At 46.0% G+C, this 19,854-nt stretch overlaps 1 protein-coding gene across 4 annotated transcripts in view; it reads left to right on the top strand.

Moving 5' to 3' along the window:
- The window catches only part of HMCN1 (hemicentin 1), a 301,360-nt gene that overhangs the window by 250,302 nt on the left and 31,204 nt on the right, over window positions 1–19,854 (top strand). For all 4 annotated transcript variants that reach the window (XR_014169289.1, XM_081914788.1, XM_081914789.1 and 1 more), the window contains 11 exons: window positions 1,934–2,055; window positions 3,531–3,695; window positions 5,609–5,716; window positions 7,380–7,517; window positions 8,673–8,807; window positions 10,169–10,438; window positions 11,844–12,034; window positions 13,340–13,553; window positions 15,660–15,794; window positions 16,212–16,402; window positions 18,964–19,045. Coding sequence is in view for 3 of the 4 variants with exons in the window: in XM_081914788.1 (XP_081770914.1) it covers window positions 1,934–2,055; window positions 3,531–3,695; window positions 5,609–5,716; window positions 7,380–7,517; window positions 8,673–8,807; window positions 10,169–10,438; window positions 11,844–12,034; window positions 13,340–13,553; window positions 15,660–15,794; window positions 16,212–16,402; window positions 18,964–19,045 (1,751 nt within the window). In the remaining variant the exon portion in view is untranslated. The remainder of the gene's footprint in view (window positions 1–1,933; window positions 2,056–3,530; window positions 3,696–5,608; window positions 5,717–7,379; window positions 7,518–8,672; window positions 8,808–10,168; window positions 10,439–11,843; window positions 12,035–13,339; window positions 13,554–15,659; window positions 15,795–16,211; window positions 16,403–18,963; window positions 19,046–19,854) is intronic.

The following is a 19,854-nucleotide window of genomic DNA, read 5'->3' as shown; positions in this document are numbered from 1 at the left end:
GAGTTTTCCATCTTGTGAGGCATTCGTCTTGCGGGGCACTACTGTATTTTAGGAGGTATAGGATAGCCCCTCTGAAAATCCAAGCCAAAAATAATTTTGGATTCCAATCTATGTTCTAATGGTTATTTTTAGGTCTGCTTTGCAGCCAATCCAAGAACCTATAAACAAACCCCTGTGTTGCAATATAGACAAGCTGAACAAAATAACACAACACGATGGCCAATAACAGGGGCACTAAACACTATATTAGACTAATACAAATGATCAGAAATTGCAACCAAAGTCTCTAAACCTTCTTTACCATTCATGGTAGAATAATTCAAAAGTTCAATATATACATAATCTGTCACCAAATGTCGCCGGAACAGAGTTTCCGCGTAACCAATCTGTTTTGTTCAATGCTTCATCAGCCAGACTTGTAAGAATTAATACGAGAAGGATGCAGTTCAATTTCTTAACAAGCCAATCTTACATGTAAAAAGGTAAAGGGATCCCTGACCATTAGGTCCAGTCGTGACCGACTCTGGGGTTGCGGTGCTAATCTCGCTTTACTGGCCGAGGGAGCTGGCGTACAGCTTCCGGGTCATGTGGCCAGCATGACTAAGCCGCTTCTGGCGAACCAGAGCAGCGCACGGAAACGCCGTTTACCTTCCCGCCGGAGTGGTCCCTATTTATCTACTTGCACTTTGACGTGCTTCCGAACTGCTAGGTTGGCAGGAGCAGGGACTGAGCAACGGGAGCTCACCCTGTTGCAGGGATTTGAACCGCCAACGTTCTGATTGGCAAGTCCTAAGCTCTGTGGTTTAACCCACAGCGCCACCCGCGTCCCTTACATGTAAGTAGATATAAATGCTGTAGAAAATATGCTCTGGATCAGTGCTCATGTGATACTGTAATCACTGATTACATGAGCACTAATTGATCAAGATTGGCTGATGAAGCATTGAACGAAACAGATTGGTTATCCGGAAACTTTGTTCCGGTAACATTTGGTGACAGATTATGTATATATTGAACTTTTGAATTATTCTACCGCGACTGGTGAAGAAGATTTAGAGACTTTGGTTGCAATTTCTGATTGTTTGTATTGGTCTAACATAGTGTTTAGTGCCATTGTTATTGGCTATCGTGTTGTGTTATTTTGTTCAGCTAATCCAAGGACCTGAGCAGATCAAAGGATTCCCAGAGGCCACTCAAGTCATCATTCTTTTGCATTGATCATGATCAATCTTCATCCCACAAATTGGGCCCGATTCCCACTTCCCTATATCATGACTTCCTACAGCAGGGATGGGCAAACCCCAGCCTGCAGATGTATCTTGGTCATTGTAGGGGGTTAGACTAGATGACCCTTGCGGTTCCCTTCCAACTCTACAATTATATGATTTTAGGCTGATCTTGATAAGGAGCTGGCCCATGGGGCCAAAAAAGGTTCCTCGCTCCTGTTCTAGGGCCAAGTTATTGGCATGAAGTTGGCAAGGGCCAAATCCAGATCAGTTGGACATAAGACTGTGAATATTCTGGAGCTCAATCTGAAATGAATCCTTGGGAACCACATCTCTAAATCTTTCAACAGAATCTGAATTACTGTGGGAGTTGGTGGTAACGCCTGCCCCCTAGGCCAGGGTTTCCCAAATTTGGGTCCCCAGCTGTTGTGATACTACAACTCCCATCATCCCTGACCACTGGTCCTGCTACCTAAGGATGATGGGAGTTGTAGTTCAAGAACAGCTGCAGACCCCAGTTTGAGGAACCTGGCCATTGAAAATGACTTGGAGGTGGGTGTATGAAATGCTTTGCAGCTTAGTGTCGCTACAGTTTGCTTTCACTTTTGAATGTCAGCATTGGGATAGTATTTATTTCAGTAATTTTAGGGACTGTGGCATTTCTACTCAAACACAGCAATGAGTTTAACCCCTTGCTCTTTCTGCAGGCTTCTGTCTTCAGGGTCACTGGTAATAATTTCTCCCACCGTAGATGACACTGCGCTCTATGAATGTATGGTATCAAATGAAGCAGGCGAGGATCAAAGAGCAATTGCTCTCATTGTACAAGGTACAGTATTGCGGCACTGTCAAAACGTCTTCATGGGAGCTCTTGAAACTCCGAGGCCATTGCTGTGCGGAGAGACGGTGTGTCGAGGAAGGGCTAGGAAGGGAGCTTTCAGTTTTCAGCTCTGGGCCCTTCTGATCCATTCAGTTACAAAACCTTTCCTCCCTTCTGCACAAAATAAAGGTCTGTCATGTTAACATATGAGAGTGCTGGAGGTGAAATAGTTAAACAGGTTACCCAATCAGAACCCAGGGGGTGGAGTCAGAGGGACTATAAAACCAGCTCTGGGAGGGGCAAAGGGAGCAGTTTGTTGGGAGTTGGGTGGTTGGTTGGAGTGGGAGTGAATTGGGATAGAGTCTGTGGGTAGGTTGAGTTAGTGTAGCAAAATAAGCTGAGTCAGGAACAGTTAGGAGCTAGGAAGACAAGTAAATAACTGAGAGGTGGTTTAGTGAGTGAGAGCAGTAGCGGAAGTTATAGGTCTGGATAGGCACCCCATGAATGTAATTGACCCATACAGTTTATGAAAGCACATGCTTGTTAATCTGCAATAAATAAACAGAAGTTTATGATCCAATTTAACCCTGACTGGACTCAGTATTGTACCAGGTAGAGCCTGGGTGGTGGCAGAATAAAGTGGTGGCACAGGGATCAATAGACAGTGAAACATCCGGGGACCCTGTGTGATCGCCACAGGGTCAAATGACAAGTGTGTCATGAATCTCAGCCCCTTGGGTACAGCGTTGTGTGCATGTGTTTTGCAAATAGTGTAGCACTCCCAATTCAAATTGGGACACTAGTTTGGGCTGAGGTAGAAGTTCTTTAAGCCATTGTCTCCGGGCCATGCCTTCAGCTTTCATTGCCAACATGTGTCCCACTGAAATGAATTCGCTAGTTTTTTAGCAATACAAGTTGAAGGTGAGGAGCCCCAGATCTGACTTGGACTTAGTGTCTAAGCCAGGGGTCGGCAAGGCTTACCTTGCCTGGGCTAGTTCACTGCCACGGAGGCCCCTCTGTGGGTTGGATTGTGGGTGCGCATGAGTGTGCACGCCCACAATTTCCGGTGCCTGCGTCTGTGCCAATGCGATTTCCAGCGCCGCGAAAGCGAGTCCCCGCGCTGCGCCGGTTTAGCCCAGCGCATGGGGACTTGCTGAGCGGGCGGCTCGGTTCAGGGGCGGCTTGGGGGCCGGTAAAATAACCCCTGTGGGCCGCTTGTGGCCCATGGGCCTTAGGTTGCTGACCCCTGGTCTAAGCAAAGGCTTAAAGACTCCCTGCTCCATACACTAGGGTTCTAATCTAGCATGAGAGCCTGTTGTTTATAGCTATGAAACAGACTCTTGTCTGACATGTATTGTATTGTACATTTTATGTCCCTCAATTTGTTCTTAATCTGCTAGTCATTTACTGCAGTTCATCCGAGGTAACATCACAACAATGTGAATGATCAGTAGTTTTATCTTCCTTTATTTTCCTTACTTTAGTGCCTCCAGTCTTGGCAGACGAAGCCGCAGATCTATTGGTAACCAAGTCATCTCCAGTCATGATTCCCTGCAGTGCCTCGGCTGTTCCTTCGCCCACAATCTACTGGACCAAGAATGGAATAAGGCTTCTTCCTCGAGGAGATGGCTACAGAATTCTGTCTTCAGGTTTACAACAATTCTGAGCCCCTCCAGGAATTTTATATTCGTGTATTTAGGAGTGTTCATGACAACGGGTGGTATTAAACAAGTCGATCGGCTAGTGCAAGGATTTCTGCTTGTGTATTGGGGTTTTCCTTTCCCTTTCCCCTTCTTGTGCCCTCCCCAGATCTGCTCCGAAGGATTGGGGGCACGGGGAAGGGGGTACAGTGAGAAGAGAGGGAAGGGGATTTCTGTTGCGCAGCCACAACTCCTTACAGTAGTGGATCTGCTTCAATGAATACCGCTTGCTTTCATTTTCAATTCCTTAAAGGATGCCATCATGCTTTGGCTGAGACTGCACATTTTTGTGTTGGGTAATTTCAGTTTCCAAATGCTGGGCTGCCATATCTCCACTGGAAAGAGGCATCAAGAGGGTGTGATTTGCATAGGAAAAAATAACTGACAGGAGGGAATGGGGTGCGTAATCTTTCCCAGGTCCAGCCACCATGTCTTGCTGGTCTTCCTCCCACAGCTGATTTTTCTTCCACCCAGCTTCCAGAACCATTTTTGTGTGCGATGGGAACCCAAGTGTGGAATCCTGCCATGAGAAAAAAATGGAGGGGTGGTGAGGTGAATTTGCAGGGGGAAAGCGGGGTTCAGGGTAAAGCATCTCTGCCCCCCCGGCAGAGAAGTGACAGCCAGACCCTTTAGATATGCAAGTTTATTAGTAACACATCGTTCTAGCCAAGGACTCCAGACATAAACCGAAATATTCACATGCCTAAGAGCTGCACACTGCATTTTAAACTCCATATCTATATATTTTTGTTGCTTCCCTTCCATCAGTGTTATAGTGAACTTTGCTGCCTTAGTCTTGGAATGTAGCTGTGTCCCAAAAGAAAAGAGGTTAGAAGAACCTCTTTCTATTACACTGGAGCCTTTTCGTTAAAGGAGCCAACGTTAAGGAAGGCACCCATGAGAATGCTTTTGCTCCACTCCCAATGACCAGTGTCCACTAGCTGGTGTGCCAACTTCACTTTCTCAAAGTGCCTGGGAACTGAACTTGAACTACCTGAGAACTGCAAGGGCCCCCTAATCACTGTTGAGCTACCATATTCTTACATGTACAGTGGTACCTTGGGATGCGAACGGGATCTGTTCCAGAGCCCCATTCGCATCCTGAATGGAATGTAAGACGCAACGGGGTGTCTGCGCGGGTCGCGTTTTGCCACTTCCGCGCATGTGCATGATGCTGTTTTGAGCGTCTGCGCATGCGCAAGCGGCGAAACCCGGAAGTAACGCGCACCGCTACTTCCAGGTTGCTGTGAAGCACAACCCAAAAGCACTCAACCTGAGGCACATTCAACTCAAGGTATGACTGTATTGGATGAGGGTTTTTGACTCAAAAATCACGTCAAAAAACTGGAGTCATCCAATACATGGCAGGGGGCAGAAGCAGTATGCTGCCAGCCATTTGGTTGGCAGGAGTGTGGCTTCCCCTGATGCTGCAGCGAGTGGGGAGCGATCTGAGGGGTGCTTCTTGCCCGCAGCTGTGGGGGGGGGGGAGAGAAGCTATGAGCTGCCAGCCAGCCAGCTCTTTGATGGGAGTGCAAATTCACCCGATGCCGCCGCACATGGGAAGCACCCCCTGGATCGTTTCCCATGCGCAGAAGGCATCGGGGAGGTTGCGCTCCTGCAAACCGGATAGCTGGAGGGAGCGCAAATTCACCCGATGCCGCTGCGCATGGTAAACAATCTAGGGAGTGTTTCCTGACCGCAGCTGCGTGGGGGGAACTTTGGACCATCTCCCCTCATTTTCTTAAAATTTAGTCCCCCAAAATGGGGGGAAAGGTCTTATACAAGGGGGCGTCTTATAGACGGGAAAGTACGGTATTCCTGCTGCAGCACGCATCTTTAAACTTTCCCACCTATTCCTGCAGGTACTATTGAAATTGCTGCTGCGCAACTGGACCACGCGGGGAAGTACACTTGCACCGCGCGGAATGCTGCTGGCTCTGCCCACAGACACGTGACTCTTCATGTACAGGGTGAGGTGGGAACTTGTATATTTCTTGCCTATCTGAAAGCGAACTATCGCCCCAGCTAGGGCTGGGTTAAAGCATGCCACTGTTTGAAGCAAGCAAACAAGCAAAAGATGCCCACATTCTCCACCAGGCCCTAGCTCAATTTTGTAAATTTGGGGAACTGAGCAGCAACTTGGTTCCTGTTAATTCATAATTTATTACGGTCAGAGACCAGCTTGAAAAGCACAACTGGGACAGCTTTCACAAGAATAAAATATACGTGTAAAGCAGTGTACAACAGCAGCTTAAAGATTCAAATCTAAGATGAGCGCATATACACGAAAAGACCTAAAAATTTGGGCTACAAATTGGCCCTGACACCCTGAAGGCCGACTTCGACGGTTTTCCTAGCGAACTAATTTGTTTCGGGGGGTGGGTGGGGTGGGTCCTGTTTTAAACAGTCATGTTTCCACTTCTGGGACCTCCTCTTTTGGCAGCACTGACCAAAGGCCTGGTCTTAGGGCTTCCCTTCAGGGGCTGCTGCTACTGTAGCTACTACCACCATTATCAGTCAGTTGCAGCCCACTACTTCTCATCTTGCCTAATGGGCAGCTTATCTAGCACCACGTGAATTGGAGATGTCTAATAATAATAATAATAATAATAATAATAATAATAATAATAATATATTTATTTGTACTCTGCCCATCTGACTGGGTTGCTGCAGCCACTCTGGGCGGCTTCCAACACATATAAAAGCAAAATATAATATCAAACATTAAAAACTTCCCTATACAGTGCTGCCCTCAGATGTCTTCTAAAAGTTGTGTAGTTATTTATCTCCTTGACATCTGACGGGATCTTAGCTCCTGCCCAGTTCCCCCAAAGCACATCAACATCACATCAGGCAATACATCTGCGGAGGTTTATGGGCCCGATTTGACTAACCAGATGCGTTAGCAGAAGCCAGTGCAAGGAATCTTGCTAACACAACTTGGACTTTCTCCTCTCCTTCCCTCCACGCACCCCACCCCCCAAAATCCATCTGGAGAGTCTGTGGAACCTTAGGACAGCATCGCTGGAAAACAAAGGGGATTGTTCTATCTGGCAAGCAAAAATGCTTTTGCTGACAGAACAATTGCCTTAGTGTGATGTTGGACTCCACTCTGTGTTAGAATCCTTTAAAATGGGCTTGTTTTGAAATCAGTCATTCTGGGCTGGTCTGGGCTTGAAGACAGAGACCGCAATCAAAGATTTTCTATACAGTGGTATCTCTGGTTAAGAACTTCATTCGTTCCGGAGGTCCGTTCTTAACCTGAAACTGTTCTTAACCTGAGGTACCACTTTAGCTAACGGGGCCTCCCGCTGCTGCCCGTTCTCATCCTGAGGTAAAGTTCTCAACCCAAAGTACTACTTCTGGGTTAGCGGAGTCTGTAACCCGAAGTGTTTGTAACCTGAGGTGTATGTAACCCGAGGTACCACTGTATTGGCAATGGTTGATCCAACATTAATTAATACATCTACGTATTATAACATGGCTTCCAGTATCTGTGTTTATTCATAACATAGTTTGTGAAATGGGGATATTTTTCTTTTGGTAGGCAACCTGGTAGGGATATGTAATAATTATTGTAAACAGCTGGGTGGACCAGTAATCAGACCTTTTCTGTGCTCCTCTGAATCTTAGAACCACCAGCTATAAAAGTCCAACCTGGAACGCTTGATGTCATTCTCAACAGCCCAATTCTCCTACCATGTGAAGCGGTAGGCTCACCACGTCCTAAAATAACATGGCAGAAGGAAGGGGTCAGTGTTAACACCACAGGTATCTTGTTTTGCTTTATAATTTCCCGTTCTCCTAAGAGCATTTAGCTACATACAGTTGAAAGGGAATTAGTGCTGCAGTTCTGTATCCTAAGAAAGGATATACCGTATTTTTCGCTGTATAAGACGCACCTAGTTTTTGGAGGAGGAAAACAAGAAAAAAAATATTCTGAATCTCAGAAGCCAGAATAGCAAGAGGGATCTCTGCTCAGCGAAAGCAGCGATGCCTCTTGCTGTTCTGGCTTCTGGGATAGCTGCGCAGCCTGCATTTGCTCCATAAGACGCACACACATTTCCCCTTACTTTTTAGGAGGGAAAAAGTGAGTCTTATAGAGCAAAAAATACGGTACTTTAAAACAACTCCTAGAGTTCATTCACACGTGTGGTCATCACTGTGAGATTGCAGTATCAAGCAGTGCATTCATGTGAAATCTTTCATCTTTATCATTTGCAAAAGTTACAAAATTTTGAGCGAGTAGTTTCCTAGCAGAGTGTGGATAAAATTCTAGATTAAACGGGGCTGAAATCTATAAAACAATTTAAATCAGATATACATATAGTCGTCATCACCTCAGCAAAAACGAAAACAAAATCATTAAAACTTTAAAAAATAATAACATAGGTAACTAAATCATGTGTCTGGATAGTTTGCTGAAACAGAGAGGTTTTCTGCAGGCAAGTAAAATAATATAGTGAGTGTACCTGCCCAATGTCTTTCCCCCAAGGAGTTGCTGTCACTCCAATGGAACCATTCCTCACAAATGCAGTGCCAGTTTCACAGATCAAAGTGATTGATTAGTCACATAGTGAGGCAAGGTGATTCTTTAAGTAAACTGGTCCCAAGCTATTATAGGCTTTATATACCAACAGTAACCAGTCAGAAGCCAGTGCAGATCTTTGGACACCATTATTTTCAGTTGAATCAATCCGCACATTTGCCTACCAGTTACCCAATGTACATATGCTTATATGGAAACCTGTTCTAAGATATGCCTGTTGCACCTCTTTTTTTTTTTTTTAACTGAACGAAAGGAGAGTTAACAACCTTTCTAGTAAACCTATTTCTCCAGCAAACTATTTTTGTAGAATCTATAGCAGTCCTAATATTTCTCTACTACTGTGGTCTTCTTTAATACATAATGTGCATGTGTTCCAGGGGATAGTAAGACCATTCTCCCCAGTGGCAGTTTGCAGATTGCAAAAGCTGCTGCTGAAGACGCTGGAACTTATATTTGTGTGGCTCAGAATCCAGCCGGTACTGCCCTTGGGAAGATCAAACTGAAAATCCAAGGTAAGTTTTGCAGTGAGCTGCAGCTTGTTAATAATATCTGGTGTTATCTTGGAACGTATCTGATGTACATCTAGACTAGGGGAGAGCAGCTTTTTCTTTCTGTTGAGGGCTGGGGTCACACACGGCCTAGTTAAGCATGGAATTTGCTCCCACGAGTGGTTGTAATGGCCACTGACTTGGATGCCTTTAGGCAAATTCGTGGAGGGATAAGGCTATCAGCCATGATTATTAATTAATTAAACTCCACCCATCTGGCTGAGTTTCCCCAGCCACTCTGGGCAGCTCCCAATCAAGTGTTAAAAACAATACATCATTAAATATTAAAAACTTCCCTAAACAAGGCTGCCTTCAGATGTGTTTTAAAAATAGGATAGCTGCTTATTTCCTTGACATCTGATGGGAGGGTGTTCCACAGGGTGGGTGCCACTACCGAGAAGGCCCTCTGTCTGGTCCCCTGTAACCTCACTTCTCATAGTGAGGGAACCACCAGAAGGCCCTTGGAGCTGGACCTCAGTGTCCGGGCTGAACAATGGAGGTGGAGACGCTCCTTCAGGTATCCAGGACTGAGGCAATGGCTGTATTCCACCTCCACCGTTGGAGGGGAAAGTGATACTGCACTCAGGTTATGGTTGTGAGCTACCCATGAACATCTGGTTTACCACAATGAGAGCAGAGTCCGGGACTAGATTTTTGGCTCGACCAGCAGGGCTCTTGTTATGTAATTTGTCAGGGTCAGGAGTCCAAAGGGGAGGCATGGATAGGTGAGGCCACCTGCTTTTCTCTTTCTGCTACCTCCTCTCCCATTTCCCTCCTTCTTGCCAGGAGTTGCATGAAACTTCTGAAGTGACCTTTATCTTCTTAACCTTCCCTAAGAAGTACATCATTAGAGCCTCAACAAGGGAAAAAAAGAGAATAAACAGGAGGACAGTGGATGCTCAGGTTGCGAATGTGATCCGTATGGGGGGCACGTTCGCAATCCGCAGCGCCACATCTGTGCATGCGCAGGTTGCGATTTGGCGTTTCTGCGCATGCACAAAGTGCCATTTAGTGCTTCTGCGCATGCACGACCGCCGAAACCTGGAAGAAACCCACACTGGTACTTCTGGGTTTCTACACGTCCATAACTCGAAAAAACGCAACCTGAAGCGTCTGTAAACCAAGGTATGACTGTATAGCTCTCCAGACAATGCCTGCTTTTGTCCCCTGCCCTTGAGAAAAAGAGACGAAATGAAAAGTCAGGTGCCTGGTGCACAGTGATGGAGTCAGCTTGGAGAAGCAACAGTTTGTGAAGTAGTATAGGGAATGTTGTTCCACTGCCTCCTAGCACTGCCGATTAAAACAATTGATTCCTTGTCTACCAGTTCCTCCAGCTATCAGATCTCACCCGGAAGAATACGTGGTGGTTTTGGATAAGCCTGCCACACTGTTGTGTGAAGCCGATGGCTATCCGGCTCCTGAGATCGTGTGGCATAAAGATGGACAGCAGGTCACAGAGTCCTTGAGGCAGAGAATCCTCAGCATGGGGTCTTTGCAGATTGCCTTTGCTCATCCGAGCGACACCGGCCGTTACACATGCACGGCTACCAACGTGGCTGGAGCAAGCAGCTCGAGCATGGAGCTCACCGTGCTTGGTAAGCATATCTGGAAGTGGGGAACATGCATTGGCTATTAATCCTGGTGGAAGCAAGTATGATGGATGGAACCAGGTTGGTATGTTTTTCAGTTTTCATTAGCTGTTCCCCATATCCTCATACAACTTAAGCTGCCATTCTCCTTTGGTTAGGACTTCACTTGTTTTCTTTTTTTTACAGAATATTTATTAAGATTTTTAATACAATAGCAGTAAAAAGAAAAGAAAAGATAAAAAATAATAACAAAAATACAAAAATAAAAATAATTAAAAAGAGGAAAAAATAAAACATACAGATTTTCCATTTCTCATTTTCCTTTAACATGTTTCCCGGACCTCCTCATACCCCCCTTTTTTGTATTCCGATTCAAATTGTTAGTTCAGCAAATCCTTACCATTAAATTTTAACCTGTTTCTAAGCCTGTTTCTCATATTCCCTTAAGACTTCACTTGTTTTCCATTTTTGAGTTGCGTGGTGAGTTCCCGCCTCCCCCCTCAGAAATAAAGACACGAGACACAATAATTCAGGTTAATGGGTCAAATTAGGCCACAACTTTATTGATTACCGGAACTGAGCAGTATTGGTTTGGCAACAGCTAACCGGCTTCAGCCTGCTTGCTTGAAGACCGGTAAGTGTTAACTACCAGTAGTTGCTTGAAGACCGGTAAGTGTTAACTACCTGATGCACGTCAACTAGGATCTCCACTGGGGTCACCTCACGGGGGCGTGCCGTGGGCCCACACCTCCATAGGCTTAGGACAAGGCCACGCCCAGGAAAGAGGGAGACCCTCGGCCGTGCCAGACCTAAGTAAGGCGAGGCCATGCCCCCCAATTGGCTGGCTCGGGGTATGACACGTCCGAGGATTCCCTGGTATCGCGGGGGCTGGAGCCAGCCCCCGCAAGTGTGGGGAGGGGTGTGAAGCTCGCAACCCCACCTCCTCCCTAGCTCGGAAGTGGCTCTAACAAAACATGGGGCACAGTAGTGGCATAGGTAAATAACCTTTTTGACACCTGGGGATTTCAGTCTGAATTATCCCCAGCAGAAAGGACTCTGGTTTGGGAGCAAAAGTACTTTTAAACATTTTTCCCCCCAATTCATTATGGATCATTTCCCAATACTCTTTTACCCTTTTGCAAGTCCACCACATAGGAAAGAACATACCTTCCACCTCTTTGCATCTTCAGCACTTATCTGATTCAGTCTTATACTACATCTTAGCAAGCCTACTCAGAGTTTGATACCATCTGTAAATCAGTTCCAAATACCGGTAGTTCTCCTTCAAAGAATAACATGCTGTGAACTTCAGGTCACTTTTCCAGAGTTTTTCCCACCCAACTCTGTAGATTCCGAAGGACATGTGTAATTAATTGTTTTCTTTCTTTTCTTTAAAAAAATCTCCCTACAGTTCCGCCTAAGATACGCAGTACAGAAGCTCATTACACAGTTGCAGAAAATGCACAAGTGGTTCTGCCATGTGTTGCCGATGGAGTGCCAACGCCATCCATGAATTGGAAGAAAGAGGGCCAACTTTTAATGAGCATGGTGGGAAAATACACGGCTCTGTCATATGGAGATCTCATTGTGGACAATGCTGTGGTAAGCATTTGACTGAGCAACGTACTCAAGGTAGTCACAGGCTGATAGACATGCAACTTGCCCAACCTGAAAGTGTGTGATTTGTAGGTTTCTTGAGCCAAAGATGCCCTGCTATGTTTAGCTGTAGGTAGTCCATGAGTATGGACCCAATGGTAGCATTGTGATATAAGGCTAATATTGTGCTCATTATAGATACAGTAGTACCTCGGGTTACATACGCTTCAGGTTACATACGTTCCATTGCAGGTGTGTAGGTGTGTGTGTGTGTTAATAATGGCTCTGGAAAGGAGGAAGATAGCACAAGTCACACCCTTATGGCCATGGGACAGAAGAAGAAAGGAGGCTGGGTTGTTAGCTGACAGCTCTACTACTAGGAGGATACAGTGGTACTTCAGGTTACAGATGCTTCAGGTTACAGACTCCGCTAACCCAGAAATAGTACCTCGGGTTTAGAACTTTGCTTCAGGATGAGAACAGAAATCGCACGGCGGCAGCGGGAGGCCCCATTAGCTTCAGTTTAAGTGGTGCTTCAGGTTAAGGACAGTTTCAGGTTAAGAACGGTCCTCCGGAACGAATTAAGTACTTAACCCGAGGTACCACTGTACATGGTTATGCTTTGCCATGGGATCTTATCCCCTGTTTAAACAGCATCACTCGGAACCTGGCAATGCATTATGTCAAAAAAGAAAGAAATACAGTGGTACCTCGGGTTACATCCGCTTCAGGTTACAGACTCTGCTAACCCAGAAATAGTACCTCAGGTTAAGAACTTTGCTTCAGGATGAGAATAGAAATCGTGCTCTGGTGGCGCGGCGACAGCAGGAGGCCCCATTAGCTAAAGTGGTGCTTCAGGTTAAGAACAGTTTCAGGTTAAGAACAGACCTCCAGGACGAATTAAGTTCTTAACCTGAGGTACCACTGTAGCAGGATTCAATTCAGTTGTTGCACTAGTGGAAGAATGAGGTCCACTCACACAGCAGGACTTTTCCACATCCCCACTCCCACCTGGTGTGCTCTTCTAAATCTGCTCGGGGGGGGGGGGACTGCAAGTTGCTTTGCAACATTTTTGTAGAAAGCAATGAATAAATGGAATCAATCAATCAATCAATCAATCAATCAATCAATCAATGCAGCATTTGAAAGCAGAGACCCAGTGATGGAGTGATTCAAATCCATATATAAACTTCAGTCAAATGCTTTCTTTCTGAGATGCCTCCCATGTCCAAATGACCATTATATTTATTACAGGATATTTCCCCCCCTGTTAAATGTTTTTATGTGCTGTTCTTTATTTCCTTCCTACAGCCTGAAGATTCTGGCAGCTACACCTGCATTGCCAGTAATGTTGCTGGTGAAGATACCCACACTGTCAACTTAACCGTCCATGTGCTGCCAACCTTTACTGAGCTCCCTGGAGATTTAGCTTTAAATAAAGGAGAACGACTTCAGCTAACTTGTAAAGCAACTGGAGTTCCTGTGCCCCAAATCTCATGGACTTTTAACAATAATATCATCCCAGGTTAGTACATCAAAGGACTAGATTGTATCTAGAAAACACAGGTTTTGTTGTTCTTTAGTCGTGTCCGACTCTTCGTGACCCCATGGACCAGAGCACACCATGCACTCCTGTCTTCCACTGCCTCCCACAGTTTGGCAAAACTCATTATAGTAGCTTCGAGAACACTGTCCAACCATCTCGTCCTCTGTCGTCCCCTTCTCCTTGTGCCCTCAATCTTTCCCAACATCAGGGTCTTTTCCAGGGAGTCTTCTCTTCTCATGAGGTGGCCAAAGTATTGGAGCCTCAGCTTCAGGATCTCTCCTTCCAGTGAGCACTCAGGGCTGATTTCCTTCAGAATGGATAGGTTTGATCTTCTTGCAGTCCATGGGACTCTCAAGAGTCTCCTCCAGCACCATATTTCAAAAGCATCAACCTTCTTTATGGTCCATCTCTCACTTTCATACATCACTACTGGGAAAACCATATCTTTAACTATACGGACCTTTGTCAGCAAGGCAATGTCTCTGCTTTTTAAGATGCTGCCTAGGTTTGTCATCGCTTTTCGAACTTTCACAAAAATTGAATTCCTGACATGGAATAAGCATGTGCGCATGAGATATCTGATACAGTGTGTTGCTCTCCTAACACAAATTGAGTTAGGTGATGGTTTCTTTTCATATCAGCTACTGTAGGTAAAAAGAAAAAGTAGGTATCTTTTCGAATTACAAATAACACTTTATTAGACAGAATGGAAACGAGACAACATGACAAGTGGAAAGAGTAAAGTGTGGCTCAGTGTGTAGAAGTTATGTTTGTAAGGAAAGGTTGAGGGAACTGGGTTTGTTTAGCCTGTGAAAAAGGAGACTGAGAGGTGATATGATAGCCATCATCAAATTTTTAAAGGGCTGCCACATAGAAGATGGAACAAGCTGCTCTGGAGGGTTGGGCCCAAACCAATGGCTTCAAGATGCAAGGAAGGAGATTATGAGTAAACATCAGGAAGAATTTCCTGGCTGTGAGAGCTGCCAGTGGAACAAGATCCCTCGGGAGCTTGGAGGTTTTTTTTAACAGAGATTGGATTGTGGTCTGTCATGGATGCTTTAGTTGAGATTCCTGCATTGCAGGGGGTTGGACTAGGATGACCCACAGGTAGCCTTCCAACTCCAATTCTATGTAAGGAATGCAGGGTGAATCCAGCCCCACTGCACCAGACCCAACTAGGTGCCCCGGGAAACTCACTAGGAGGACAACTGCAAAAGATCGGCATGCTTAGGTATCTCTTTATTGCAAAGGAGTTATGTAATTTCAAAGCAACCTGAAAAGCCCTAAGCAACTTCAACATTCCAGTAGAATTGCAGGCAGAAAGAAGGCATGGTTAACAAGTACTGTATTGGCCCGAATACAAGCCGCACCCGAATATAAGCTGCACCTTTAAAATTGGAGGGGGGAAGAGTTTGGATTTGAAATCCCGCCTTTCACTCCCTTTAAGGAGTCTCAAAGCGGCTAACATTCTCCTTTCCCTCCCCCCCCCACAACAAACAGTCTGTGAGGTGAGTGGGGCTGAGAGACTTCAGAGAAGTGTGACTGGCCCAAGGTCACCCAGCAGCTGCATGTGGAGGAGCGGAGACGCGAACCCGGTTCCCCAGATTACGAGTCCACCGCTCTTAACCACTACACCACACTGGCTCTCACACTGGAGGGAGAAAAAAATACCTGAATATAAGCCGCTCCCTTCCTCACTGCTCCTGGCTGCATACTGGGGGGTGGGGGAGCCATGCTGTGTTGCCCTTCCCCTTCCTTGCTCTTTCCCTTCCCAGCCTTGGGGGAGAGGACGGGGTCTATATGCTTTGCTGTGCTTCTGCCGCTGTTTGCCCCACGCTCCTGGCTGCATACCGTAAGGTCACGAATATAAGCCGCACTTTAACTTTTCACGGTCAGATTTTTTGGGGGGCGGGGAGAAGCGAGGCTTATATTCAGGCCAATACGGTATCTCCACCTGCTGTCTTTTCCCATAAAGCTGTATCTACTAGCATATTGGGATACTGAACACAAGCTGTGCATGTGAAATATGTGTTTTGCTGAGCCATTAGATTTTGTTGGTTTTCTTTTTCTTTGTTGTTCTGCTAGCACAATACGATGGTGTGAATGGACTTAGCCAACTTGTCATTGAAAGGGTGTCCAAAGAGGACTCGGGAACCTATGTGTGTACAGCGGAAAATGTAGTTGGTTCTATCAAGGCTCTTGGATTTGTGTACGTTAAAGGTATGTATTACTGGTAAGTTTGGGAATCGTTTCAGACTCCATCTAAAAGCAGCATCATGGGTGGTCTGGGGAATGAATGGACATGGACTGTCTAACTTATGAAAATAAAAAGTGCCTGACTCGTATCAACAGTTGCAGATGAAACCTCTTTCTAATTTAGAGCTGACTCTAGATTAAGCATACATTTTAAACTAGGTGAATTTTCTGCAATCAAAATTACTGAATTCAGAAATAGCTGAAGGGGCTCCACATTCACAACACTAGATTCAGATTCATTCCATTTTCACCGTATTTTGAAGTTTTAACATCTGCATTTTTGCTGCTTTAAATTCACGTTGAGTTCCCTCGATATATTGGCTTCGGTTTTCATTCCCACTCTTATTTTATAAATCGTTAACTTTTGAACTATTTTTCCAGAACCTCCAGTCTTCATGGGAGATTATCATTCCAGTCGGATTGAGCCCTTGGGTGGCAATGCCGTCCTCAACTGTGAAGTCAGAGGAGATCCACCTCCAGTGATCCAGTGGAGCAAAAAAGGAGCTGGCATTCAGATCAGCAACCGGATCAAACAACTCAGCAACGGATCCCTTGCTATCTATGGCACAGTTGTAAGACTTTACTGAGACCTCTTCTGCTAATAATAATAATAATAATATAATTTATTATTTATACCCTGCCCATCTGGCTGAGTTTCCCCAGCCACTCTGGGCGGCTCCCAATCAAGTGCTAAAAACAGTACAGCGTTTAATATTAAAAACTTCCCTGAACAGGGCTGCCTTAAGATGTCTTCTGAATGTCAGGTAGGTGTTTATCTCTTTGACATCTGATGGGAGGGCGTTCCACAGGGCGGGCGCCACTACCGAGAAGGCCCTATCTGGTTCCCTGTAGCCTCACTTCTCGCAACGAGGGAACCGCCAGAAGGCCCTCGGCGCTGGACCTCAATGTCCGGCCTGAACGATGGGGGTGGAGATGCTCCTTCAGGTATACAGGACCGAGGCCGTTTAGGGCTTTAAAGGTCAGCATCAACACTTGGAATCATGCTCGGAAACGTACTGGGAGCCAATGCAGATCTCTCAGAACTGGTGTTATGTGGCCCTGACAGGGGACAGGCTTTGTCAGTTGTGTTAATGTCCCACCCTTCTTTCAAAGAGATCTGATTTATCTTCATTACCAACCCAAGAGGCTGTGAATTAAACACAGACTGCAGGTCTGTTCTTAATAACTGATACAAATCTCTTTTATGCATGACATATAGCTGCAGTTCATTTTTATATGTGTATGTGGCCATGCACTACTCTGCTGAAAAAGGAATTTTATCGTTTCCATTCTAACCTCTCAGGCTGCCTCCTGAGCTATTGTTATATCATGGCACCACACAACACAACTTGCACAATTCACTTATTTAAGGAATTTATTTGCCATCCTTCAAGGCAAAACCCTCCCAGGGTGACTTAGAAACACTAGATAAAATACCAGTTAAAACTCTGTATGTCACAGATATAACATTGCAGATAAAAGTTTTCAAATTGCCTTTTCAGTTGAGTCGGTACTTAAGTCCAGCTGTCACCAGGGGACTCAGATGTCACACCCGACACATTAAGTCAACACACTTAATGCACATGCATTTCCTAACATACTGCTGTCATTAGAGCCTTACTCGGGAATTTGGCATAAAAAGGTCACTTGTGATCCAGCCATAAAGCACACAACACTGGGGGGGGGGAGGGTTTCCTTCTTTTTGCCACTAGAGATCTGGACAGGCCATCCTCATTGCCACAAAAGATATAGGACAGGGGTCAGCAAACTTTTTCAGCCGGGGGCCGGCCCACTGTCCCTCAGACCTTGTGAGGGGCTGGACTATATTTTGAAGGGGGGGGGGGAATGAACGAATTTCTATGCCCCACAAATAACCCAAAGATGCATTTTAAATAAAAGCACACATTTTACTCATGTCAAAACACCAGGCAGGCCCCACAAATAACCCAGAGATGCATTTTAAATAAAAGGACACATTCTGCTCATGTAAAAACACGCTGATTCCTGGACCGTCTGCGGACCAGATTGAGAAGGTGATTGGGCCGGATCCGGCCCCTGGGCCTTAGTTTGCCTACCCATGATATAGGATGTTGCCAAGGCCAGGCAAAGGGTGGTACAGTTTACTGGCCACAGGCTTGATGCCAGCAGACTACCTGCAGTTGGCTAACTTCCCAGTCCTTCTGCTTAACGACGCTTAATTACACAACCCCCTTCCACCCTGCACACAGGAGACAGCACTGCCACTGCCGGGACGCTGGTGGCGAGGTGGTCTATACCACTGAGCCTCTTGCGCTTACCGATCAGAAAGTTGGCGGTTCGAATCTGTGCAACAGAGTGAGCTCCCATTGCTCTGTCCCAGTTCCTGCCAACCTAGCAGTTCAAAAGCACGTCAAAGTGCAAGTAGATAAATAGGTACCGCTGTGGTGGGGCCGTAAACGGTTTCCGTGCGCTCTGGTTTCCATCACAGTGTCCCGTTGCTCCAGAAGCAGTTTAGTCCTGCTGGCCACATGACCTGGAAAGCTGTCTGTGGACAAACGCCAGCTCCCTTGGCCTGAAATCGAGATGAGTGCCGCAACCCCATAGTCGCCTTTGACTGGACTTAACCTTCCAGGGGCCTTTACCTTTACCTCTTACTGTCACTACCACCACCACTGGGATGAGGATGGCGCTATGGGTTAAACCACAGAGCCTAGGGCTTGCCGATCGAAGGTAAGCGGTTCAAATGCCCGTGACGGGGTGAGCTCCTGTTGCTCTGTCCCAGCTCCTGCCAACCTAGCAGTTCAAAAGCACGTCAAAAGTGCAAGTAGATAAATAGGTACCACTCCTGTGGGAAGGTAAACTGCTTTGTCATGCTGGCCACATGACCTGGAAGCTGTCTGTGGACAAATGCCAGCTCCCCCGGCCAGTAAAGTGGGATGAGTGCCACAACCCCAGAGTCATCCACGACTGGACCTAATGGTCAGGGGTCCCTTTACCTTTACCACCACCACTAACTTCCATCCTACTGTTTCCCTGCTGGTTTCCGTATATATTATACAATTTCTAAGCCATTTCTGGGTTTAATGTACTGCAAATCAACACTGAATAAAAATTATTGGATCGCTCATCTGTCAACATGCTGACTTCTTTTCAGAATGAAGATGCTGCGGAATATGCATGTATAGCTACAAACGATGCTGGCGTTGTCGAACACCGCGTAACCCTGACATTGCACAGTAAGCCACAAGAGAATATTCACACTATATGTGTTGAGAGTTCTAAATTTTACACTTGGACGTATCTGCTGCATGAGTTAAAACTAGGCTTATTTATTTGACCCATGGACCTCTCCATCTTTGCCTTAGTCAACACAGTGTTATAGGGCCAAACGGCATATTCTTCTTTTCCCCCTAAGTCTCATTGGTAAAGGAGGCAGGTATGATTCAGTAGCGTTGCACAGTGCAAGAGGGATAATTCTCCTTGGTTCACGTGCTGCAAACCTGATAATAATCAGGGTTCCCCTTCAGCTGCAATTAAAGAAAAATAAGTGTTTTTTTGCTGCACACTACTAAGTGTAGAGACATGGGTGGCGCTGTGGGTTAAACCACAGAGCCTAGGACTTGCCGATCAGAAGGTCGGCGGTTCGAATCCCCACGACGGGGTGAGCTCCCGTTGCTCGGTCCCTGCTCCTGCCAACCTAGCAGTTCAAAAGCACGTCAAAGTGCAAGTAGATAAATAGGTACCGCTCCGGCGGGAAGGTAAACGGCGTTTCCGTGCGCTGCTCTGGTTCGCCAGAAGCGGCTTAGTCATGCTGGCCACAAGTCCCGGAAGCTGTATGCCGGCTCCCTCGGCCAGTAAAGCGAGATGAGCGCCACAACCCCAGAGCTGGTCACGACTGGACCTAATGGTCAGGGGTCCCTTGCCTTTTTACTAAGTGTAAGATTGGCCTGTAGTCTCTTCTCAATGAAGCTGGTTAGCCTAAGAAGTAGTGACGTGGCATGGCAAACTAGTGAGCTTAACAAATGAAGCTGGAACTACACGTTCT

This window comes from Podarcis melisellensis (assembly GCF_964234715.1).
Source record: "Podarcis melisellensis genome assembly, chromosome: 6".
In the NCBI taxonomy this organism is placed as follows: domain Eukaryota; kingdom Metazoa; phylum Chordata; class Lepidosauria; order Squamata; family Lacertidae; genus Podarcis; species Podarcis melisellensis.
Note: the sequence above shows the minus strand (reverse complement) of the source record. Positions and strands in the feature narration are given on the sequence as shown.